The sequence below is a fragment of the Anopheles maculipalpis genome, chromosome 2RL, assembly GCF_943734695.1.
Source record: "Anopheles maculipalpis chromosome 2RL, idAnoMacuDA_375_x, whole genome shotgun sequence".
Lineage (NCBI taxonomy): Eukaryota > Metazoa > Arthropoda > Insecta > Diptera > Culicidae > Anopheles > Anopheles maculipalpis.
In genome coordinates, this window is record NC_064871.1 from 37,663,505 (window position 1) to 37,688,631 (window position 25,127).

The 25,127-nt window shown below is 42.4% G+C and overlaps 6 protein-coding genes across 6 annotated transcripts in view; 2 read left to right on the top strand and 4 right to left on the bottom strand.

Moving 5' to 3' along the window:
* LOC126559243 (NPC intracellular cholesterol transporter 2) lies at positions 1 to 1,672 on the top strand. The gene is made up of 4 exons (XM_050215372.1): positions 1 to 145; positions 871 to 978; positions 1,300 to 1,469; positions 1,589 to 1,672. The coding sequence occupies exons 1-4, from the start codon at positions 1 to 3 to the stop codon at positions 1,670 to 1,672; spliced, it is 507 nt and encodes a 168-aa protein (XP_050071329.1).
* Positions 1 to 10,499, bottom strand: part of LOC126559348 (uncharacterized) — a 164,006-nt gene extending 153,507 nt beyond the window's left edge. Inside the window, exons 1-2 of the mRNA XM_050215495.1 lie at positions 10,377 to 10,499; positions 9,924 to 10,301 (exon numbers count right to left, since the gene is read on the bottom strand). Of these exons, the coding sequence (XP_050071452.1) occupies positions 9,925 to 10,301; positions 10,377 to 10,446 (447 nt within the window). The 5' untranslated portion in view covers positions 10,447 to 10,499 and the 3' untranslated portion in view covers position 9,924. The remainder of the gene's footprint in view (positions 1 to 9,923; positions 10,302 to 10,376) is intronic.
* Positions 2,053 to 3,760, top strand: LOC126567106 (NPC intracellular cholesterol transporter 2-like). The gene is made up of 5 exons (XM_050223338.1): positions 2,053 to 2,112; positions 2,221 to 2,334; positions 3,058 to 3,067; positions 3,136 to 3,294; positions 3,368 to 3,760. Exons 1-5 carry the CDS (start codon positions 2,053 to 2,055, stop codon positions 3,742 to 3,744), a joined length of 720 nt encoding a protein of 239 aa, XP_050079295.1. The 3' UTR covers positions 3,745 to 3,760.
* On the bottom strand, positions 3,804 to 8,392 carry LOC126567107 (uncharacterized). Its single transcript, XM_050223340.1, has 4 exons — positions 8,200 to 8,392; positions 7,847 to 8,115; positions 4,157 to 4,445; positions 3,804 to 4,089 (listed from the first exon to the last, which is right to left on the bottom strand). Exons 1-4 carry the CDS (start codon positions 8,384 to 8,386, stop codon positions 3,812 to 3,814), a joined length of 1,023 nt encoding a protein of 340 aa, XP_050079297.1. The 5' UTR covers positions 8,387 to 8,392; the 3' UTR covers positions 3,804 to 3,811.
* Positions 10,500 to 10,678: 179 nt separating the features above from the next.
* Positions 10,679 to 11,348, bottom strand: LOC126559337 (NPC intracellular cholesterol transporter 2-like). Its single transcript, XM_050215483.1, has 2 exons — positions 11,203 to 11,348; positions 10,679 to 11,113 (listed from the first exon to the last, which is right to left on the bottom strand). Exons 1-2 carry the CDS (start codon positions 11,267 to 11,269, stop codon positions 10,728 to 10,730), a joined length of 453 nt encoding a protein of 150 aa, XP_050071440.1. The 5' UTR covers positions 11,270 to 11,348; the 3' UTR covers positions 10,679 to 10,727.
* A 4,089-nt stretch (positions 11,349 to 15,437) lies between these two features.
* On the bottom strand, positions 15,438 to 16,286 carry LOC126558737 (protein trunk). The gene has a single exon (XM_050214795.1). It carries the CDS (start codon positions 16,284 to 16,286, stop codon positions 15,438 to 15,440), a length of 849 nt encoding a protein of 282 aa, XP_050070752.1.
* Positions 16,287 to 25,127: the final 8,841 nt, after the last annotated feature.

The window sequence follows — 25,127 nt, forward strand, 5'->3', positions numbered from 1 at the left end:
ATGAAAGTGTCTGCACGTATCCTAGTGGTGTGCTGTGTGGTTCTTGCAGGTTCCGTCGATGGGGGTGTGCTGCGTTGGTGGAACCGTTGGTGGAAATTCCATCACCATCCATTCGTCAGCTCCAGTCTCATCTTCGAAGACTGCGGTAATCAAACGTTTGATAGCTGATTAGGGTAGTGTTTTTAGCGGAAATTCTGTTGAAGATTGATTGGTTGCCGCTGCCAACATGTTTGATGTTGTAAGTGCCAGGAGAAAAGAAATATTAAGAAAACAACACTTTTGAAGTGTTTTTTTAAGCATTCTGAGTGAGTTTTATGATTGGAAAATTAAACAAAATTTTTTTTGTTATAGTTTTAGCTGGAAAAGAAAATTAGTTTTGTATTAGTACGGCTCAGAGAAGGAAATGTCTCCCAGCAAAGATGAAAGGAATATGTTACTTTTAAGTTATTGTAAGCAATACGGCCTGGCCGTCCTTTATGAATAACAAAAAACAAGTGTTATACTTGTAATAAGCAAAATGTTTCTAAGAAGATATAAAATGGGTTTGATGCATTTAGGCAATTGTGCCATTGGGCGTTTGTTTGACTCCTCTGCTTCCTGACTAGACGCAGAACCTGTGATTGATTGATTAATAATAGAACTGATAACCGATTTCTGGAGTTCTGTTGTTCCCATCAACTCGGTGCAAAGTACATGTGTGACTGATAATATTAAAATTTTACACGTAGTACGTAGTATTTGTTATATTAGAAAAACCTGGAATTTCTTTTTTTCCAAAGTGCTTTTATCGCACTTCGGTGTTCACAAGCTTTAATAATATTCTTAATCCTTCTGTGTGTCTTCTTGTTGTCTTTCTCCTATTTCAAACAGGCACAAAGTACGATGTCATATCTATTAATCTGTCCAGTTGTGCAACCGCACCCTGTACGATGCATCGTGGAGCAAACATCACCGTGAAGGCTGAATTCAGCTCCAACGGTAAGTGGGTCTTGTCCCGGATTGGCTTTCTTCCCCAAACAAACGAACGAACGCGCTCAACAAACGCGAAGAACAAAGCCACAACCTTGTCCACCGCTAGTAATTCCCGCCATTTCGTCCCATTCTCCAATGGAACTACATCGCAAAGGCCCACCTATTACCAAACGTCTGAAGTGGCGCTTCAATTATTTATTATATAGGGGAAAATGACATCGATTCTCAACGTTACCGGACAATCGTTTTACAATACGAAGCAAAATATTTGCCGAGTTGTAAGGTCTTGCCTTATTGATCTCATTAAGCGTATCGTTTTCCCACTAGGTGCAACGACGGATAGTGTGCTTAAGCACGAAGCGTACTTTATACTGAACAGTGTCAAGACGAAAGCCGTTATCACCCCGACCACCTGCGAGGGCAGCGTCTGTCCGCTGCAGGGAACGCACGGACTACTGTTCTCCGCTAACGTCTACGTCAATGCGGATCTTCCACCGGTAAGTTTTCGAGTGGGCACTGCTTACGTTGCGAGCAGTGCGGACTTAGCTCGGGATTTGCTACTTGTATCGAATGCACCAGTCACTTGTTCTTCCTTCTCTCTGTGACTGTTCAACAGATTAATGGAAAGCTTCGCTGGGAGTTAAAAAATAAATATGGTGATATGCTGCTCTGCTATCAGCTACCCGTTTGTATCCAGTAGTACCAGTGTCCCAGTGGCGCAGCAGCAACCAGAAGACATTATTCAAATGTAAGGCGTTACATTTCCAACCGAAACTGTATCAGTGAGATTGAAGAACCAATAGAGATTTTTGTGAATAATTTACTTTGTTTCAACTTTACTGTAGTTTTTATTTTTATTTGTTGAGTAAATATGCTTTTCTTACAAATGTAAAACATGATAATGTATGTGTCTATGTTTCATTAAATCTTTATTGTATGCTTTGCGTCAATTGAATATCGATAGAAATAGGGAAAATAATATGAGTTTTTTTATGAAAAATACGTTTACGTTTAAATAGAATAAATTCATTGGATTTGTATTCATACTGAAATTGATATCATTCAACGGTTCATTCGAGTATGTTGATTTTAAAGTTGACAAATAGAGGGCGCTCTAGTCATCAAGCTGAGTGTGGCAGGGTTCGTTGCGTCAGAAATTAATTTTGAATTCAAAATGTTAAGCTCACTGCCAATTCAGTTTGAAAAGAGCAACAGCACATGTGAATAAAAACGATAAAGTGAGATAAGACTTGTCTAGTGCAAGAAAACCTAAAATCACCTAAAATAAAATTAACGTTATTCATACGTATTTGCAAGTGTACCATAACTTTCATGGTGTCTTGGAGTATTGTGGCCGCTGTCGTTGTCAACAACGCACATGCTATCTAATACCCTTTCAAAACTTCATTACGCCTGGCTTCTAATCACGACGATCCTTTGGCAAGACCTCGTTGAATTATGCCCCTTTTACTGTGTAACCCATGATAGCCATAAAAATTATGGATCTCGAAATTCAGAGATCTTAAGCATAATAACGGCTTCAAACGGCAGGACCGGGGTTCAAATCCCATCCGGACCGTCTCCCCGTAGTGAGGTCTGACTACCCAACTACGTGGTATTGGCAGTCTAGTAAGCCATTTCGATGGCTGGCATGAACATAGAGATCGTTAAGCCAACAAGAAGAAGCATAATAACTTTGATTTTAGTCATAAAGATGTCCTGGAGTAACAGTGATAAAATTTAGTTATCTCAAGTTGAGTGGTGATGTGTTTAATGGCAATCCACTGCAAATAAATTTAGTCTGTCTTTTGTGCCATGCAATTTTTATTGCAAACTCTAAATTTTCTTATGCAAATTCTTATTGCACATACATGTTGATTGGACAATACGGCACTGGACCGTCATAATTAGTTATAAATAAAAACATGTTGATTGCCTGTTAACTTAAATAAGAACATGTACGGTTTTTACACCGTTTACTATAAAAAAAAAAAACAAACAAACATCCTAAACAATAAGTGCGATGGCCCCTTCAATCGCTTCAACACTTCAATCACCAGATGTTCATATTTTCTTTTCTTGAAGTTGTACAATCGTTCCTAATCTGAAAATCCAAATGTTTAAGTGTGAATCCTCTTGAACGTTGTGTCGCATCTTTACTAGTGGAACCACCGGTTTGCGGATATTTAAGCGATGAGTTTGCACACTTGCGTTGCACTCGTATTTTCGTTTCCCCATCTACCACCATGCAGCTGCTGGCGATTGTGTACATAATTTCCTTTGCCAGTCTGGCCGTTGCCGACGTAGTTACAGTACAGCAATGTAAATAGAATGGTGATATTGTTTCATAAGTGGTTAAAGATGGACTAATTGTTATCTACTTGCTTTCCTCCAGGTACGGAAGGATCGCTACCGCTGTCAGTGGATGTGACCGGATGTAGAGCGACGCCTTGCGAACTACCAAAGGGACAAGATGCGGCCGTACTGGTCGACTTTACAGCTGATCGCCATCTGACAGCACTCGTACCGAAGGTACATGCCAGTTTTGGGGGAATGACGGTACCTTTCGAGCTTCCCGATGATCGGAAAGATGCGTGCCAGTGGCTCGTGGGTGGTATGTGCCCTGTATCTCTTGATGAGGATGTTACGTACGAGCTTCGTCTACCAGTGCTCGCAGTGTACCCTTCGTTAAGCCTTACGGTGGAGCTGAAGCTTGCCGATCAGGACAATAAGGTCGTTACTTGCTTCCAGCTTCAGGCGAAGGTAGTCTAAGTGCTAAAAGTAGTAAATAAATTGAAGCCTTTCATTTTAAAATGTATTAGTTTGCTTTTATTATCACTTAGTTAGCCGCAACGACTTGAGCATCAACCAAGAAGCAAGTGACAGATTGGTCATTATTGTCCACAATATCGATTTCAATGACCAGACTAACCAGCGGATAGATTGGTAACACCGGAATCGTTAGACGGTAAGTAACGTCTTCGTTGGCACTTAACGGACAGCTGGAGCCCTCAAGCCAGGCGCAGGTATCAGCGAACTCAGCGGGTAACGGGTAGGGTGCGGTAATGCCAAGAGCAGTGGCCGTCGGGACAGTTCGCATGCTGGTCACAGCACGGTCTACCGTAATGATCGAAACGAGTGGTACAAAAATCTGTCAAAGAGAGAAGTCATGCACGCAACTTACCAGTGGTGAAATCGATGTAAGCGATCACATCCTGGCCACGAACCAGATCGCATGGCGGAGTGCTGCATCCTAAAATGTTCACATTGGTGGCCAGCGGACGTCCGCCGGTGCAGGCACGGCCAACGTTACCGTACACAACGGCCGGCACGAGTGCAATCAGAAGAATGGCACGGAACATTGTTGCTTGTTGAGTGATGTTTGTTGTGAAAGGTTTTCTAGACTTGCTGCTACCGCCAATGAGCTGCCACGTTTGACAAGGTAGCCAAATTTTGGCAGTCGTTTTTATACGCTAGCTCACAGTAACTGCAACTGAGCTGTTGTTTTTTTTTTACGAATTTTAACGCACCTTCGCACGCGGTTTTTTGGATCGGGTCGTTAGGTATCGATGAGTTCTCGCGTACGTACCTCGTCTGATAGGTCTGCCAATGAGCGAAAGTTTTTTTTTGTTTTGCGGTAATTTTATTTTACTTTTTCCCTTTTTTTATTGAAGTGAATCCCATGATAACCTACCTGCCGCGATAAGCTCAACGATAGCAGCGAACAGGTGGTCCACTTGAGGCACCGAATTGCAATAATTGTTGCTGGATTTGCCAAATCGACCAGTTATTTTACTTTTCTTGTTTCTATTGGAGCTTTGCTTTCGTGGCGGATGAGAGGATGGGTGCTGATTTCTTCTTTCCGCTCCCGGCTATTCGGTACGTTCGCGTACTTGCTGCCGAATCTGACTGACGTTGGGCCGATTGCATGATAACGCTAACTTCGTTACGCTACCGATACGGAGCGGTGGTCACTAGGAGATTCTCAGATCGTTTAGTCTAAAGTTCCTTCAACGTTTTATTGAGCAAAGCTTTACGTTAGTAGTTCAAGTAGAACAAGTCATTATCGCCCTGAATGGTTTCAATTGGAACAGTGTTAAATAGCACGCGTTTTGAGGATGTACGACACGGTCATGTATAAGCAGTATTTACAATACTGCTATGATGCATATAATGATAAAAAGCATCAGCTGATGCACCGGATGCCAATGGAAAAGAATAAACAGGTAAGAATAAGTAGTAGCATCGTATACAACTCGCTTTGCAAAAAAAAAAAAAATCTACGTAAATTTATTTAAACAGAATGGCGCAGGTACAGTTTAATGACTCAGATAATGTATTTTTTATATTGACAAAAAAATTGTATATATTCGCAATAGCGGAAAGCAATACGGCCAGGCCGTTTTTACGAAAAAAATCGTATTTTGAAAGGTAATCCAAAAGAAGTCAATCGATATTTGGTGGCCTAAAGTGAAGTATAAATGAGGCAACATGCATAATTAGTGTCACAAAGCATTTCGATGTACACGGATTTATGTGCTTTTTCGTTTAAGTTAGAAGCGTACTTCATATCGAAGTTTTAAAAGGATCGAGTACTTCCCTGGGTCAACTTCTATGAAGATGAGAACATTATCAAACAATAAGATTAAGGCCCACAAGTCTTCTAGAAGGTTTCATGAGTCCATAAAAATGCATCGTATTCGGAGCCCTAGACGGCCGCCTACTCTGCCAACCGTTAAATACACCCCGGTTAAAACGATAGCCCATTAACTGAGAAACCCCTTATGAAGATAAACTTCTCGCTCCTTTATTCCTGATGCATCACGATAACATTATGAACCATAAAATCTAATGCAGCAAAAAAAAAAAAAACAACACCCAATGCTGTATTGTAACGTCCTATGTACCACATAACCTACTGATTTGTATTGTAGGCTCTTTGTTTAGTTTTAGGCGTCTCGGTAGTTTAGGTGACAACAACGCCGGTCTTAATACGGCAGAGTCGGATTTCAAATCCCATCCGGACCGTCCCACCGTAGTGAGGACTGACGACTATCTAACTACATGGTGTCGGCAAGTCTGGTAAGCCTTTCGGTGGCCGGCGTGACCTAGTAGACCGTTAAGCCACGAAGAAGAAAGAGAAGAAGAAGTTTAGTTTTTGAATTAAAATATTTTTCAACGCGTGATTTCAGTCCGCCTCTATCGAATCTATGAAGTAATTTTTTACAATATTTTACATTGCTACATTTTACAGTATTTATGAAGCTTAAAAAATCCAACAGAATTACAATCCGCAAAGCGTTCCCTACAATTAGGCGCATTAAATATCTCACAACTAGGTGGCGCTGTAAAAATAAAATTTACACAATGGGTGTATCATTAATTTTTACTGGTTAAATTTAAAAACATAATCACGTACTCAAGACCTGCCGCCTTAACACGGCAAGGACTAGGGTTCAAATCCCTGTAAGACTGTTCTCCCTAGTGAGAACTGCCGTACAGACATGGGAAAACTTTTTTTTTTTAGGTTTGGGTGCAGTACAATTCGTTCTGTTTCGTGAACTGATCGCGTGCAACAGTTCTTCCGCATGCCGCACGTGCGGCGACAGTTCTATGTACCGATGGGGACAAGGGAGCTCCATTTTGTATTACGTGACAGAAAGCAATAGGTAATAAAAATTTGAGACACGTTTTTTTTTATTTAAGTCGATTGCTAACAAATTATAATTTTACTTAATAATAATCAATGTTATGACCCTTTGTCCAATATCTCGTCGTTTATTGTACCATATCTCTTTGTTACAATCAATCATTTACAACTCTCTTTCAGTTCTTCTACCACTGGACCAATCACATTTGTAATATTAGCTTTAAAATGATTAATGAACCTTACATTTTTACCCAAATAAAATGATCTAGAGTATATTTGAACTAGATCATATGAAAATATTGTATGGAGATTCCTTCCAGCGTTACGTTTTGTTACGATAGGGCGGAAAGGGGTAAATCCCGATTTTAGCGTTATGTAATTTATGAACCACCCCCAAGTGCTGATCCGAAATTAGGTCACTACTATGCTACCAAGAGTTTACTTGAGAGTTATTGATCTTTTTCTTCTTGTTTTGCTCTAGTAAGTCCAAGTGGTGATGGCACGGCCAGGCCTCCATTTTGTACACAGGATACTCAGTGTAGGGCTGCAGTATTCTACTGCAGTTTGCACCACGAGCCCCAATCATCGTATCCATCAGATTTTGACTACAGTCAGGATATTAACACCGCCAAACACGCCCTGCTTGCAAACATCGCCCTAAATAATCCTAAGCATCGATCTACATATGGTTGACACCTTTCTAACGCATTATCCAGATGTCGTATCTTGGGCCTTGATACGTTGGAAGCTCACCGTATGATTGCTGCCCTTCTCTTGGACTGCACCGATGCCTCCGATCAAATCTCTGCGATTCCTTCATACACCCCCACTCGTGTGCACCGTCTTCGTCCTCTCCTAACACCCCTTCATCGCGCTCCGCAGTCGGCCATAAAAAACTCTGATGCATGCCATGCGTCTGTTCAATTCTTTGTGCAATTTTTTTATTTTTATTTGATTTTTTCTCTCCCTCCATAACTTTGCTAATGCCAATTTCACTTAAGCTCTTGATGTGTTAGTCATAAACATAGTTGTGACACATAGTTTGTGTAGCATAAGAGAAAACATACATATATACATACATACCCATTATAATACAGCACAATACGACCGAACGAGAAATTAGCAAAATGATTTCTTAACTAAATGAAATCCAATCCTGTTTTACGTGTATTCTATTCCATTTTAATTTACATCACTACATTACATATCACGATTCAATTAAGCAACAACCACACGAGCATCCACAGCAAAGCACGTGAGTGTACGTGCCTGCTCGTCCAGCACACTAACTTCTACGACTAAGGAAACCAGCGGGTAGATCGGCAACACCGGCATGCTGAGAGTGCTGACAATGTCTTCACCCTGGCTGATTGGGCAAGCTGATCCCGAGAGCCAGTTGCAGGCAGCAGCACGATCCGGCGGCAATTCATAGGGGGCGGTGATACCGAGAGCCGTAGCCACCACGCGATACTGCAGTGTTGCGGCATTGAAAGCTGCAAGAGAAAAGGGCAATAGTTGAATGTATTTTTCGTTCACACAGTCCACATAACTAGGTACAAATAGCTCGCTACACTTACGTGATTCCCACTCTAGACGCATTCCGACATCACTACCACGAATCAGATCGCAGGGCATCTGCGAGCATCCGGTGATCTCCACACTATCTGGATGGGGACGTCCGTTTGAGCAGGGATGAGTCACCAAAGCCTCCGCGAGGCTACTGCAGGCAACCAGGGCCACTAGCAGAACAGCAATTCGGTACATCTTTGGGAGAAGTGGGTTCAGTGTAAACCTTCCTTGTATGTTGTTCCAAAGCTTGCTCTCTGAGCCTCGTCGAATGGTCTACTCGCTGGCACTCTGCACTTGACTGTCCGAGGATTGGGTACGCATGTTTTTATACCAAGGTACATCTGTCGATGGTGCAAATCACCTTGATGGGAAGACTAATCTTATCCATGCCGAAGTGCAGGTGTTCGGGACACCTGCAAGGTGTTGTGGCCCAGTTATCGTACGGAGAGGATCTCCCGTACTTCTGCAATGGACGAGATGCCTTACGTTTCTAATTATACGAACACCTGAACGGTAGCCCAATCAATCGCCTCGATAAGCGTCATCGACGGTAATCACGTTTTTCGTGGTGCCTTTACAGCTTGTGAGTCAGTTTAAAGTTCATAACAACATACAGGGGTTTGGAGATTAAACTGTTACGTTGTGTAAGAGAAATGTAGTCTTATCATTGCCCTGCATAAACCGATAACAAGTCAAACACTGCTTATGAGCGAGTAATTCATTGAGGAACAAAACATTCATTAAGTGAGATACCTTACTTTGGTTTTGCAAAAATTCCAGAGTCGTTCCGTGAAACTTTTCGCGAAGTGGGCTTTGCTATTTTAGTACATTTTTTAGTACAACACAATTATGATCGATAGCTTTTAGGTTCCGAAGACTTCCATCAGGCGTGTTTGCCCTGATTTATAGGGTATGTAATTACAAGCAGAATATTTTAATTGTCATAACGAAATTCGTTATGACAAGTAGACACAACTTTTTGTGTGATTTATTTGAAGATTTCCGATAGTGCTACTCGAAAAACTTATTGGTAAATTTTAAATAATACTTAACCTTGCTCTCGCCATCTATACATCCCTGACCATGGTATTTTTTCTTAGCTTTTTGCAATAATTTTTTTATTGGCTTTTAAAAACCAAAGGTCAAAAGAATTGACGTCAGACAAAGCGAGCTATATTTGAGTCAGATTGTGTGTTATGGTTTGTATTTGTTTTGAATTAAATGAAACATCTGTTCATATCGCGATAAGCGATCGAATATTTTCAGGATCAATAATTCCATAAATTGAGCTACAGATTAGGAGCGACCTTCTGAAGTAAACCACATTCTTTTTCTTGTTGGCATAACGACCCCTTAGGTCACGACGGCCATCTGATGGTTTACTAGACTTAATAATACCGTACTCGGATAGTCAATCCTCACCTACGGAGGAACGGGTCGGATGGTAATTGAACCCCGTTCCTGCCGTTGTTTTTTGTTTTTTTCGTTTATTTATAGAAGCTTTGAGTCTCTGAGACTACCTTCGCTTCTCTTGCCCTCAAAATGCCTCTTCATAATAACGAAAAAAGAAGAAGTACAAAAAAGAAGCGAGAATTCATACTCATTTCAATATAAAATGTTTCGTGATACAAAGTTGTATGCCAAAGGATTTATTTTATTCATGTTCCTACTTCCATTTTTTGTAGTTCCATTTTTTTTTCAGTTTGCATTTTTACATCATACATCTTTGCACCTTAAAGCAGCGTCACTGTAGCAGCAAAGCAAACGGCAACCTGGCCACCGTCGCCAGTAATTTCGAATTCCATGGTAACCGTGACACCCGTCAACGGAGCCTCTACCGGCGCATTACCCGTAAGCGTTACAGTCTGACCCGCAGTTAGTGGACAGGACTGGTTGATGTTGTTGCATCCATTGCGCAGATGTTCGGGTACCTCGTACGGCAGGAAAAGGCCCAACAGTGAAGCACGTACGTCCACGGTCAGAGTGTTGGTGGGGAAGGTCGGTGCAAAACGTACGCTAAAGTTGAAGTCCGACTGGTTCGGAACCGAGCAAGGCAGGCTACTGCATCCCGGTATGATAACTTCCTGTGGTCCAGGCCGATTGTTGGAGCCTTTTCAGAAAAAAAACACACGCTTTACATCTTATTCCTGCAGCAGCAAAACACTGTCGAAGCATTACTACTTACATTGAATAGTTTGCAAGCCTTGGGCAACTGCTGAAAACAACAGCACCACCGCTACGATTTGTTTGAACATTTTGATTTTTTGACGACCGTGCTACAACCGCTACCTTTCGGAGTCTACTGAGCACGCTTCAAGTGAAGGTGAAGGTGATAAACAGCTCGCATAGGTGCATAGCTCCGAGCTTAGAATCAGATAAGATAAGTTGTGTTGCATACTTCGATGGCGGCATGTACAATGGGTACCAAACCGCCGATTAAGAGGTTTTCCTCAAACCCCTTACCAATCCATTTTATTATGCTTTTAATTGTACTAATCATTCACACATGCTACCGAGTACTACATAGCAAAACGCTTTACACAGCCACAATCTGAGCAGACGAACGGAAGCAGAACAGTGGTTGTCCATCAGCGTCGGTAAGCTGGAGCTGCAAATCAACGGTGATGCCCGCGAACGGTGCCGCCGCCGGTGTGTTCAGGTGGTAGTTGATGAACTCACCCTGTGCCACCGGACAGCTGCCCACCTCGAAGAAATTGCATGCATTCTGCTGAGCCACGGGTAGATCGTACGGTACACGGAAATCTCCCAAAAAGATGTCGAGCGTTGCCTGGACTGTTGGCGTGGCACGGGGCGAAACGAAGTCACAGTCCATATCGACCATACCTCCGATCGGAATGACACACGGTTCTACCGAGCAGCCGATTACGCGAACATCCTGAGGAATGGGCGCATTGTTGGCACCTGTGGAACAAACGTCGTAAAGATGTTATAATACCTCCTTAATGAAAAAAAAAGCACGGAAAATATTATTCTGCAAAACAACAACTTACAAGGCCGCACCGCTAGTCCAAAAGCTAGCGCTGGAAGACAAGCAACTACGAGTAGAATGGTCTTCATCGTGGAGTATTGGCTGTCGAGATCACAGGTATCGTTTAATGCGCACTGTACTGCAGCGTTTGTTGTTATGCGCCGGATTTTTAACAGCAAAATAGCCAATTTCCAACTGATTCTTTTGTATCTTATCACGCAATGGCAATACTTTTTTATCGCGCAGCTCAACCCCTAAGAGCCCTACGAACGTCAGTTAACTATCAGCCAGGATTAAAGCTTTAGATCCAACAGATTAGATGCTTTGCGGGCGGAGCGCTCTCCGCTTCCGCCGATGGAGCAGAATGATTCAACCTTTTTTCACCAGAACCATACAGCATGACTAGGCTGATATAGCTGCGTAATGAATCAAAGCCGTGAATAAAATACATAAGATATCTTTATTTTCATGGTACACGAAGGATCACTATGTTGACACTAGCAATTTCGATAGTTGTGAAATGATGATTAGCTCAACGCTAAAAGCTTTTTTTCTGCGACTTACTTTGCGAATTATGACGGTGTATATGTTTTAAATATAGAACGAGTCATTTTTAATATAAGTTTATACGAAATCTTCATCGTAAAGTCACCCGCAAAAGAACCTAGGATATCCGAGGTTATTCTCTAATTCAGACCCATAAGGACCAGCGTAACAGGGATTCAAAAAAATTAAAAGTCAACCCAAGACCAGCGCTCCTTCCACATCACATAACTTCATCATTACGGAGAATTAATATTGTAAGATAACCCACGGTCTTATTGTGTTTGCTTGAGTGCTTGTCAGTGGTAGTTATAAAGCTCATCTCGGGAAGTTCTAATTTCTTTCTCGTTCATTCAGGCTAACCTTACCAGCTGTTTTGAGAACGCTTATTGATTCGATCGGTACTAAAAACAGCAAACGATTAAACGAAGTACCTTTTGGGCTATTTTAGTTTGACAATAAACTAGCCAATGAAGGCAATACACGTACCAGTGTTTTCTATGATTCTTCGGAATTATTCTATAACTTATTCGGTTAAATTATAGTTCATACCACGATGGCAGCTTGGCAAACAAAACAAGGATAACTTTAACAAGAATTGTGAATGCCACACTTCTACTAACTTTACGCAGGAACGATTCTAGCCGATGCTCGATAGCAGATCGTAGAAGTTTTAGCTGCTGATCGACTGTAATTCCTGCAAACGGTGCCACTATTGGTTTGCTTAAGGGATAGTCATGATATCGCAGTATGATATCGTTGATATCGCAGTCCAATAACTATCGTCGACAGCAGCTCATCATTAAAAGGTTACATGCAATCTGCTTTTCAGCCAGTAGATAATATGGTGCGCCCAAGTCTCCAAGGAAAATGTCCAACCCGTTCCAATAGTTGCACGGGGTGACACAAAATCAAGATCCATGTCCTTGATCCATGACCAGATCATCAATCTGTACAGTACATGGACATGGTTCTGCCGAACACCCAACATATATTCTGCGGCACGGGTGCTTTGTTGGGACCTGGAGCAGCAAGTATTGTATAAAATTTAAATTTTGGGATAGAATCCCATGGAAGATGATTGTTTGTTCTACTACGGTTCCTACTGTTGTTGTAACTTTTTGAGACAGAATCCGATCGTCAGCTGTGGGAGATTTTACTACAAGATCTACGTGTCTGTGCTTTCACAACGAACATTTGGTTGCTGTAGGTTATAGTTACTTATCTTATCACACACGGTAACAGTACATGCCGAAAGACTTTCATTACGCCTTCTCAATGCTTTCGATTAGATGGCGTTACACGTCATTGAACATCCCGTGTAATCACATTTTCTACCTTGGAGCTTATCGACATTTCTTTGTCCAATTTTATGATCCACGTTAGCAGGCAACATAATACAATTTTTTATTCATAAAGAACGGCCTGGTCGTCTTGCTGCTTTTAATACGTAATGCATACATAATGCATTATCTAATATTATTTTTATATAATCGGAGGTTTTGGGTTTGCTCATTTTACGCAAACGCTCACTTGTTTCTTCAGCCATTTTCATAGAAAATAGCATTTTCGTTAACACAGGAAGTAAATACAATTTTATTTGATTTTATTTTATTTTGATGGTGAATGTGGAAGAACTTTAATCAAAAGTAAATGAATCAGAAAGAAGAAAATTATTTTTTAAATCTTATCAATTGCAGTACTTTGCCATTTTACACATATAAGTCGCTACTCCATCCATCAAACAACAAGCATTAGAAAGGATTAAGAGAGTTCTAATCCAATATTTTACCAGCGTTATCATACAACCTAAGAACACAGAGTAATTTAAACAACCTACAAGCTAGTAACGACTGATTCCGTTCACCAGACATACCTACAATAAACAAGCGTACGTAACTAATACTGCTATCGGTAGTTTTTGGCCAGAATGTTTCCACAGTAAAACTATCCACATCGAAAACCTCATTCAAAACAATCGAAAACACGAACGATTTTTTGTGTTTGTTTGCCCTTTTTGTTTTCCCATTGCCAGATTCCAGGTAAAGCCGCAACTGTTGTGTAATCGGACACGATAATGGTAATTATGAGCGGGTTCGATGTGAAACAGTGGCCACGCTGGTACGGTTTGCACATCAGATTTGGCGTGTAATTGATACGCTAAAATATTTGCTCAAACTAAACGGTTCGCGTGCAGTTGCAGGGGTGTACGGAATTGCTGGAATACTGGGTAACGGGTCCGAAGGATGTTCGTGGCCATGGCTCGATGTTTGCGTGATACGATGATTTGGCCCCGCGGGAAAATCCTTTGCGCGTGGTTCTTTCGCAAACCGGCGTCCTGCTGCGTCCGGAGCGAAATGCTAATGGTGGTTTGAGGCACACGTTAAAGTCTTTGGAAGAAGTTTCTGTATGTTGTATATGTTCTAACGTTCTAACGTATATTCTATCCTGTCATATTACGCGTTCTTTATTTTCCAATCGGAATTCATTATTTTTATTAAACTGAACATAAAAGTGTTAAACGGATTGAAACATTTACTTGCGAAAATAACAGTGTGATTGTAAAATAAATGCAACGATGTTTTTAATAATAAAACGTTCGACGATCTGCCACGCAAAAAATAAATATTATTAAAATAAAACTAATTATATGGAAAAAAAAAGCTTCCAAAATTATTTGATGGTACACTCGAGTGTATAATATCTAACCGGGAAAGACCACTTGTAACAACTCGTTACGGTTTATGAATATGCATTGCCTTTCAACACACTTTTATGCCGATAGCGTAATTCGAAATTCTCGACAATATGTCGCTCGACAGAGATGAGCGATTTGTGAGCAGCTAATTTTCAATATTTATGCAAACTATATCAAGGACACCGAACTTAGCACTTCAACCGGGTAAACACTTTACCACTTTTCGCCCTTCACATTGCTTACGGACAGAAGGTGTTACAGTACGGATTGTACCAAACGGGTGCGTCAGCCTGATTTACCGTGGAACAAACGGACTTGGCTCCCGTCCAACAGTTTCCCCTTCGGTAGCGAGTGTGTATGTTGGTTTAAGCTGAACCCTTATCCTCCCATATTTCAAGATGCTGCTGATTTTGACGGCCTAAAAAGCACGCTTAGGTACAGCACATTACAGACACATTACAGCTAGACAGCGGGTAGTGAAATCCAAGCCTCATTTCCATACTTACATCTCATCCCGTGGTCACTGTGACCTTTTCTTAATTTGTTAGAAACAGCAAAACGACATAGAATGTGCATTTTCTGGCCACTGCTGGGCAGCGGTAAGCTTTAATTTTATTTGTTACTTCACGCCCACACAAACACAACCACACGCACGCACGCACGCACGTGCACACAATAACACTGAGTTCGTTTTGATAGGAGTCCGCACAAGACACTAACGGACAAAATGATCGTCTTGGTACCAGTTCCTTTGCTACCGATCGGTGTGACGTGCTGGTTTGTTTCCACCCCATTCCTAGTCCCTTTAAAACATAATACCTTATGTATGACTATATATATACAAGCCTAGGCTACATCACTTACATACTACTACAGCTTGTTTGCTTTATGCCACTTATCCAAATGTCAACATTAAGATTTACCAGTGCGTCAACGAGAGTACGATAGATTTAAATAAAACGCTTAAATGTACAACGCCACACGAAAACAGCTTCCCGCCGGAAGGATCGGAAGGATCAGAAAGCGGGCGCACAGTCACAGCAGAAGTTAACGGCCCGTTCCTCCCATACCCATAGCTCGCGCAGCTCGCCCGGCAATCCGTCAACACCGATGCGCCGTAACCGGTCGCTCTGCACGCACTCGCCGGTTCGCCGTCGCAGGATCTTTACCGTGAACGAGCGTGGCTGGCAGGAGTAGTGCCCGTACCAGCAGTTTTGCCTCGTACACTCTACCGTCCGCAGGAAGCGCGGAAAATACTCCGGACCCAGATCGATCCAGCGTATCTTCGCTTCACACTCCCATGGCCGTGGTGTACCGCCCGAACCGGTCGTTCGCGAGCGGCCCTTACCACCGAATGATCGTGCCGTACGCTGCTGTGTAGTGTCTTCTGTCGACGCTGCAGATGTTGTCGCCGGTTCGAGCTTGTCCAGGATGTCGTTGAACAGGTCACGTCGCGTTCGAACCTGACCGACCAGTTCACCGTGCGGAATTGATTCGGAAACGTGTTTCACCTCCCAGGCCGGTTTGTGGCTGAGCTCGAGCGAGTACTTATCGTCCACGTAGAACGGTGGAAACGGTTCCGCATCCCGCTTTCCCGCCGGATTCGATTGGTCAACGCCGTTCTCCGCCACCGGTGGCTCCTCGATGCTCATGTAGCGTGGGTTAAACGCCGGTCCAAGTATTTCGGTCAGCACCGGCGGTGGTAACTGCTCGCAGGCATTCTCCGCGGATGGTTTCTTCGACAGAAAGCTGTAACCATCGTCCTCTGGCATGGATTTGTCACGCTTCAGCGCACGCCCATCGCACTGTAGCAGGATCAGCGTCAGCAGCAGCAACATCGCGGTCAGCAGTGCTTTCAGAAACATGATATCGGTACGGTGTCGGGAATATAAATTGTTTTGCAGATCGCTCGGATCACCAACGATGCCTTATCATAACACAAACTTAGGCACACTCACACACACATACACACGAGCACCAGGGAAGAAATAATGAAGATGAGGCTGTCAAGCAGGTCTTTTATGTCACGCACTCTAGCTAATATGTTTGCACTTTAGTGTATTTCACTCGCGTTTTGTTTCCCCGGCGTTATTGCACTTGCTCTACTAATCTAGCTAGTAAGCAGCTAGTCGGCCGACATATGCACACTTAACAGCAAATCTGCTAAACTCTCCACGTCAAGCGCGCTGGCCCTTTCCCTTTCCGTGATCTTGTTGGTGCCAAATTTGATGGCAGACTGAGGACAGGCTAGCAGCGTTAATAAAGGGCAATGATATTGTGCGAACAGTTTTATAGCAAAAAGCAACCATCTCTCGCTTTTACCGCAGCAGGTGATAGCCACGGGTTCAATCGTTTGTCCTCCTCATACCCAGCAGGCCCGTTCGACCACCGGGGCCTACCTGTACCTGATCGTTTACCACCTCAGCTCTCTGTGCGTTTTGTGCCTGTGTGATTACATGCTCTGCCATAACCCGTCTGCCTGCGTTCCGCACGCTGGCCGGGGTCCATCCACCACTACCTGCCCCGCAATGTGCCCTAAGCTTGTCCCGTAACGGCTAGGCAAAAGGGGGCCGAACTGCAGGGTATGTAAACTTTTGCGAAGGGTGGGCGGTGTTTGTTTACTTTGCAAACGACTTTGACGTTTCGCTTTGAACTCGTCCCACACGGTTCTACGCGGGGATGCAACAGGTAGGCTGTATTGATCGCGCTCTGCGAGTACGTGGCAAAGCGTGGTGCTGATCAAACGAATCCCCACAGTAACACCACAGAACTTTTTCGTTTACGAGGGTAGCGATCGCGTGTCATCACGCCGGGTGCCCTACGGCTGCAAGGACAGTAGTGCGCGGAAATAATGGAAATCACATTAACTTTGTGGTAGTCAAATGCATGCGCCAAGCACGTAGCGAATGCTGGCAAAAATTTGGAAACATATACACCCTCTCCCGCTTGCATTTGCTCTCACAAGCGTGAAGAATTCAAGGTTAAACTTCTTTTCTTATTCTGCCTTTGTATCGTGGTTGTCTGCGAACTCCGAACCAAATAACAAAAATGAAAACAACAATGCTTACTGATAATGCATCAAGGAAGCTGAATGTTGTAGGAATAACGCGATACGGTACACTGGGCAGTAGGCTCACGTTACCGAAATTCTCTCATCCCGAAAGGTACACCTCCAGTCGGTGCCACTAAGCAAGTAAAAAGAAATGTCACCGGAACTGTCTGTCTGTTGTGATCCGATTAGTTTCGGCTGCTAAACTTCAATACACCCTAGACAGCGAGCGAAACACGGTATCAATCTCGCCAAAAAATATTGAATTTACTGATTTCTAGCCGATTTTCGACACCGCACCTTACCATTTCGTCCTGCTTTTCCTCTAAAAGCGTGCTGGCATGCGAGCGTGTTCACCACTCGCATCCATCCACGCGCCAGTGAGTGAAGAAATATTGACAGTGTCGTCAGGCGCCAGCATACACACACATCCCACACCTGCCGGCATGCCTACGGGATGTGGGATTTAAGGATAAATTTAATCTTCAGCACCATTACCGCCTACACCAACATCCCCTCTGGTTTCTAGTGCTCCGTAACTGGGATTCGACGCTGTAGAACGTGCCGGTTCTGTTCGTTTGATGCACTGAAGCTATCAAAGAGATCTTTCCGTAATTCGATTCCGATATCTTCTTCATTCCGGCAAATGTTCTTTTTGAAAATCGTGTATGTACGTTTCTTTTTTCTGTGCTTGCTTTACAGCTGCCTAAGTCGTGATGCGAAATTGATTTCCGTCTAGCAAAACTACACCCAACACCCGACCTCGACCCAAAGAGCGTCCCGATTTTAATGTAATTTTTCAAATAATAATTTTCAACGAACCCACACACTCACACACGTAGGTCCTAGCAGAATGTCAAGAACTGTGGAAGGTTTCATTAAATTCATTACTTTTCACACGTGTGCTCGAAAACAACCATATATACTATGGCTTGCTGCTGCTGTTCTTTTCTTTTCGTTGCCCGGTACCGGCGTTCTGCTATTTAATTCCACTTCTTCAATCTGATTTCTGCTAGCGAGGGTTATGCTTTCTCAGCACGGCACCGTAGAACCTTAGACCCGTGTACGATACTCTGCTCCACAAATCCGAACACGCTCTCACAGCAATTCGTGTGCGAATGCAATCATAGAAATTACATCCGGCTTCACGAATCGGTGCAAGTGTTTCGCAATGAAATTAAATGAAGTGTTCATTTTCGTTTTTGTGCAGTGATATTTCCCATTTGCCGTGGAAGTGAGTCCTTTACCCTTAGAAACAATGGGAGATACTTTTGCATTAAGTATTGCGTGTTTGAAGGCGTGAATGTTAACCACTAGTATTGGCTAATTAAATTCATCAGTGCGACGACGAGTAGTTGCTGTTTGCGAACCAATTTACCACACGATATTGCATCGGGAATCGTTAGGGTGGTGAAATGTGAGAGAGAGCTATAATTTTTTAGCTAATTGACGGGTTGATAAGCAAATTAGTGACCTCTGGTACTATTTTTTCACCAATGTTTTATACGTGTTTTTTATACATTTGTATTATTTGTCAATAATAAACACACATCACAGCAAATAAATAAGAATTAGTAATTAATTTGCCTGTCACTTAATTCAGTTACTGAATGAATGAATCTGCTTGTCACTTTATCAACTTTATACTTGATTTAATTTCAACAGAGGCTTAGGCTGTAGGACGCTAACAGCGTCGGACCCGGGCTAAAATTCCATCCGAACCGTTCTCCCACAGTGAGGACTGACTATCCTACTACATGAAATCTGTAAATCTAGCAAGCCTTTCGATTGCCAGTATGATCATATAGGTCGTTAAGTCAAGAAGAAAATCATTTCAATAAAGACCTACCACGTCTTTTCTGTGTTTGTAAAGGCCCTTTACGACCTCTACGATTAAAGAGATACAGTCTTAACTTAAAACAATGTACTTAAATAAGTTACATCTGGTAAGTGAAGTGATGTGAAGTTCCACAAATGTTGATAATACATCCTGGGACAGAAGGACTATGAATATGCACGGATTTTGTTTGACTTCACCAAAGTGATGGGAAGCGTACCTTGATCCCTTTGAATTGGATCCCTTCCCCTATCCTTTCCCGTAAATTGTACGCACTATCGTCCTGATTGTAGTTTGTTAAGCTTATTTTGTTTTTTTGATTGTTATACATTCGCAACGATGGCATCGACATGCGCCAGGCGCTATTTCGACCCCAGAATCGATAAAAATTGGTTTTGAAGATCTAAAGTCGTAACTGGTGACCATTCTGCAGTAACCTTACAAGGTTATTGTGGCTATCGGTTCCATGCGTTTCACTGGCGTCAGGGTCGCCAGCGACAACATTAGATCACTGAACCAATTGAATTAGGTTTGGACGACGTGAACTTGTGACTGGTGGCCAGCATTAAGCTGGCGGAATGCGTGAGTTAGATATTATTGTAGCTTCACAAAGTTGTAATGGCTTTCGGATTCGCGCGTTTTGCCAATGGTGGGACCGCCGGCCACAGCACCCACATGTCGGCAACGAAATGTAGTTGGTAACTCCACAAAGTATCTGCAACAGAGTGGGTTTTCTTGGGTGCCAGTTGCCTGTCCAAAGAGGCGCTCATCCGCTAGAACTAGAGAACACAACAACATCAGAACCATACCTGGCCGCAACAACATCCACAACCGAGCTTACTCGAAAATGTCATCATTACTAAATAAAAAAAAAAGTTGTTAATAATAAAGTGAATACATTTGCAATTTCTTTTAGTTTATTCCACAGTTTTTTAAACCCACTGCATGCAACAAATGTATGTTTTATTGTTTCGATTTTTCTGCAAGTTCCACTCTTAACGTTGTCTACTATTCTTCACTCGAATTCTTTTGATTTTATGTTTAGCCTTTCTCTAACTAACATGTAGTAGTTACTTCTTTCATTTGAATTTAAGTAATTATTATTAATGTTGCTCGAGGAAGATGTCCAATTCATGCCAGAATATGTTTGTACTACGTGGGGTATGGGCAAGTAGTTTAGGATATGTTTGTGTATTTGTTTCGCTGTTAATTTTACGTTTGTTAAAGTGGGAAGGTAAGCTGATTCTTGGACTATTGTGGCTATAAATGGATAATGCTTCTTGAGTCTGGAGATATTAGATGGATTTTCAATACTATTCAAAAATGTTTCAGTAAATGCCATGTATTTCTTTCCATTAAATGTCTGCAAGTTAAGGAGAGATTTCAGTAAGTAGTTCACAAATTTAAGCCACCTTTCGCTTATTGTTGCATGCTGACTCTGAATCCACCTCTTGGCCACATATGCATAGTATTGTCTAATACTAACGGGGCCATTTGCTAGCACAAAAGGACTGGCCAATCTGTGTTGCATCGCCCCTCTCGTGCGCACGCTAAAACAGATCAACCAAAACACATCTAGGACGTTTTTATAGCATTGCTAAAAGAGAAGAAGTAGATTATTCATCTACGTACTGACTGCTTTGACATTTAGAACAATATAATTCTTGAAAAAATATTTCTTGTAAAACAATGCATTATGGGTTAAAGCTTTGATGAGGCTTTCTATCATATTTTCTGTCTTTAAAACCGAATCATCAAATTGTAGACAATTTATATGATTAAACGCAAATTAATAATAGGAAATCATTTGTAAACAATATTTTGACATGTTCATCATAATCTGTCCTGCTTCACAGCAAATTTCACACGCCTCATCGTCGGTCCATCCGGTTCGAACAACAAGTATTGACACCCGTGACCTCCATTATAATAAAATTTGTACAACATCTCCTGAAGCACCGTAAAACACCCTTTACAGCTGTAAACAAATCCCGACATCACTTCAACACCCGACGACTCGCATAGCCCAACAACCCCTATCTATGCCGTAACGTTTCCGCAGGAGACTTTTCAGTTTCCATCGGTGCGCTCAATTAGCCTTCTAAAACATAGCCGATTCCGTAGTCCCCTCATGTTTGGGAACGAATTTTCCAATGCCCGAGGAACCTGCCGAGGGTGAAAAACAAACCACGTTATGCAACAGCTTGGTGTAGCGCAAGGGTGCGCAAGGATATTTTCACTCGCAACCCTCGAGTTTTTTTTTTTTTTTTTTGTACATTTTGAAATCATCGTCTTTCTATAGCAGCAAAAAAAAAGGTTTTCTTTGCTTTGCTTGCTTCACACGCTTTACAACTTTATCGAGTGGATGGAAAGACGATTTTGTACTAGGAAAATCCCGTATGGCACCAACCAGTTCCACTGCAATCTGTTGCACCGGATGGATATGCCCGGTCGGGGTCCAACATCGATACGCAACGCGGTGTGTGACGCCTCGTGGAAAAGTCAATTGATCGCGACGCTGATAATGATTATGCTAATGAGCTTGTTACCGGTCGTTCTGTTGTGCGAAGCTGCCCGACCAAAGCCAATCCTCGCGTTCGCTGTCAAGTGCAACCGTGCTCGTTACTGGTGCGAATTGTACGAAAACAATTCATGCAAACTTTTCCGTTTACAACCTGTTCATTACAGAAGATAAAATTACTTCAAGCCTTCTAGTGAATCGAGACAGCATTCCGCGGATGTCTGTACGTGTGTTTAAATAATGGTTTTCTTTGTATAAAAATTCTCACTGTTCGCTCCAGCTCTTGGGTTTTCCTTTAAGATTTTTCCCAGCAATGAAATCAGACAAAACGGGTGGAAAGCAAGCTGAAAGTTCCTGAAGGTGAGAACAATAGTTGATTGGACGCTGTCGACTTTCCTTCCTACTTCTCACACCAGCGTTAGTGACGACACAGCTGAAGCTACACTGTGGCAAAAGGATAATCGAACGCTCGGTTGGGATTAAGGCTTTGCAATGTGGCAGGATGATTTTTTTCTTCTCTTTGTTCCATTGCCCCCTTGGAATCACAAGAAGCCATAGTTGTTTCATTGCTAGAAGCAATTTCGTTATGACGGTCGGTTCGTTTTTAATCCTGCTTGATTCAGTGTAGCTAGCTTTAAGCTAGATTTTACTATAACTTATGGCATTCTGTGTAATATGCAGCATTTGTGAAGTAACTGTTTTGTAAAGAAACACATTCTTTGTATCGAGATGGTTAAATACTATCCGCACTATTGGTAACAACATAATAGCTAGCAATTGTAGACCTCCTCCCAGCTTATTAACTTCACTAAAGTGCTTTGCTAATGATCTCTTCAAAAGTTGGTCGTTCACGTGCAAAATGCATCATTTTTCTCATCAGACCAACACGACAGCTTCCATTAGAATGTTATTAAAAATTCCATAAATCCCAAACCACCATCACCACCACCACCAATGCGCGTAGCTCACCTAGGAAGAACTCCCTCCCCCGCCAACATCCACCGGACATCATACACTTCAAGCGCGGCTCTTCAATCCGCCACTACAGTTTTCCTTATTATTTTCACCAATACATCTGAGTGCTATATTTTTTTTCAGTGTTCTTCTTCATTGCCATTATCGCCTTTCGCATTCTTTTCCCGGCTGCGTTTGATCGTAATATCTAAGGTCCAAGCATATCGGCGATCCGTATCGGTGGAAAGTTTCAATTTCGGTGTAATTAATTATGACACACCTTGGACAGTTTTGTCCTACCATCGTTGGTGCCGGTGGTGACGAAACGTGGCAAAGAATATCGCTAGCTAAAAACTTATTCCTTCCAACGACCAGCAGGCATTCGATGCAACGCAACGAAGGAAAACTGCGGGACGCTTAATGAACGATCCGAGCCAGCACCTAATTACCACGCAGATTGGCATAAATTTTCATCTACATTCATAAATCAGACGCGCTTCGACAAACCTGTGGAATGTTTCATTTTTTCATGCTTCTTCAGGGTGTTATCAAATCAGGTCCGAGCGTGTTAATAGTAGCCAGGATTCGAGGGTTGAACTGGACGAATTTCAATGAAATGCACACTCAAGTAGCTCGGGCAAAAAATAAACCCTGTTTCTCCCTTTCGCTAGTGTTCCATTTCTCCAATCCGGAACGTTTACTATTCCCTGTGGCGCGGGCGACTTACAGGAATTTACCACAAATGTCACAAAAAGTCCAATCCCAATGAGATGTGGCGCAGTGGGGAGGGATTTATGTTCCACAACGGGAACAAATTGTGTTCACATACTTTGCGCCATGGGAACTCAACGAGGGAGATTACCGTACCGCAGGTCTATGGGTGCTGTAAGACCGAAAATACTTTGATGGTACGACGACATTCTTAAGATGTGGTATGTGTATGTAATTGTCCTTTCATCTTTGTCTGTCTCCCCCCCCCCCCCCCCCCCACACAAAAGAGTGGTTCAAAAATTGTACACATCTCTGAGGGAACTACATACTTCACTACGGCTAGCGATCTTCAGATGTCTGCTAGGGAAACTACAATTTGATAGGAAGAGAGTAAAAGAAGATAAAAATCTGTCACCCATCGTCACCTGATCTTCCCACCCTATGCTTCATTGTGCAAAATCAATTGTGAAAAGTTAATACACTCGTACACCGATTCGATGCGGCGTTGGGAGTCTGGTAGGGATTTGCCGACACCAATGGACAAAATGTTCGACCAGTGTCACACATTCCTTACTGGCACGTAACGCGTGTCAAGAATGTCGTAACTAATTGAGATGTTATTGTTGGCAGATTATCAAGCCACCAGGAAGGGGACACACATGCTGTTGGTCATGTACACACACACACACGGTACCGTTGATTCCGTCCAGATGGTTCTGTAGGGTTGGTCCAAAGCTCCAACAAAGAATGAATTTTTCTTCTCAGGTGTCTCCATGCGCTTACCGAGACAGGATGGAAAGAGAATTTCTTAATCTGATTGAAAATATGTCATCGTATTTCAGTGATAACAAATGAAAAAGGGAATTTGGTTGTGTGTTGGTCACGTGAAAAGCTAATAGTATTTGGAAGTTATGACGAGTAGGTAAAAATAACATGTAAAACCTTAAAAAATCCATCTCAAATAATGATAAAATTCATAGATCAAAATACAAGGATCTAAAATACGATGTAGAATGTTAACTTGAGCAACCATTTCCCACAGAACATATCACAAACGACCCATCAGGCGATACTTAAGGCGATAGAAAGGAAGAGTATTGCCAACATCACATATCGATTTAAATGGTAAGATTTAAACCAGAAACACTGATGGCTGCCTCAATAAATAATAAATAAGATGCACCTCTGTGTATGTCTTCTTCTTCTTCTTCATGGCCTGCTCAGGGTTGAGCACGTCGCGTAGACATGGCCAGGACGCCAATCCATTGCCAGGAGCCTCAGTCTAGGGCTGCATCCGATCTCCGACTGGTTTGGCTCCACTCGATCCAGCCAACGAGCTCGCTGTGCTCGCAAACGGGTCGCCGACGAATACCTTCTTGGCGGGCATGAGTAAGCCATCCTCATCACGTGCCCTAGCCCTGCTATCCTACCGGCTTTGACCACCGTCAGGATATCAGCACCGACAAACATCTCTGCTCTGTGTATGTATTTGAAGGAAATTTGCAAAGTAATGGAAGTAAAGAACTCATGCCTGCTTCTCAATACAGTGTATTAAAGATGGGGTTTGATTATTTTAGCATTTTTTTTAAATTATATGGTCGCACGAGTGATCATTCATTTGTTCGCTAGCTCAC

Excerpts from the sequence above, each read along its gene's own strand:
- LOC126559243 (XM_050215372.1), top strand. The coding sequence starts at position 1 with ATGAAAGTGTCTGCACGTATCCTAGTGGTGTGCTGTGTGGTTCTTGCA. Across the intron at positions 146-870 it reads TCTCATCTTCGAAGACTGCG|GCACAAAGTACGATGTCATA; the intron begins GTAATCAAACGT and ends TATTTCAAACAG. Across the intron at positions 979-1,299 it reads GGCTGAATTCAGCTCCAACG|GTGCAACGACGGATAGTGTG; the intron begins GTAAGTGGGTCT and ends TTTTCCCACTAG.
- LOC126558737 (XM_050214795.1), bottom strand. The coding sequence starts at position 16,286 with ATGTTTCTGAAAGCACTGCTGACCGCGATGTTGCTGCTGCTGACGCTG.
- LOC126567107 (XM_050223340.1), bottom strand. The coding sequence starts at position 8,386 with ATGTACCGAATTGCTGTTCTGCTAGTGGCCCTGGTTGCCTGCAGTAGC. Across the intron at positions 8,116-8,199 it reads GCGTCTAGAGTGGGAATCAC|CTTTCAATGCCGCAACACTG; the intron begins GTAAGTGTAGCG and ends TTTCTCTTGCAG. Across the intron at positions 4,446-7,846 it reads TGGATGCTCGTGTGGTTGTT|CGTATAAAAACGACTGCCAA; the intron begins GCTTAATTGAAT and ends ACTGTGAGCTAG.
- LOC126559337 (XM_050215483.1), bottom strand. The coding sequence starts at position 11,269 with ATGAAGACCATTCTACTCGTAGTTGCTTGTCTTCCAGCGCTAGCTTTT. Across the intron at positions 11,114-11,202 it reads TGGACTAGCGGTGCGGCCTT|GTGCCAACAATGCGCCCATT; the intron begins GTAAGTTGTTGT and ends TTTGTTCCACAG.
- LOC126567106 (XM_050223338.1), top strand. The coding sequence starts at position 2,053 with ATGTTGATTTTAAAGTTGACAAATAGAGGGCGCTCTAGTCATCAAGCT. Across the intron at positions 2,113-2,220 it reads ATCAAGCTGAGTGTGGCAGG|ACTTGTCTAGTGCAAGAAAA; the intron begins GTTCGTTGCGTC and ends AAGTGAGATAAG. Across the intron at positions 3,295-3,367 it reads CGTAGTTACAGTACAGCAAT|GTACGGAAGGATCGCTACCG; the intron begins GTAAATAGAATG and ends GCTTTCCTCCAG.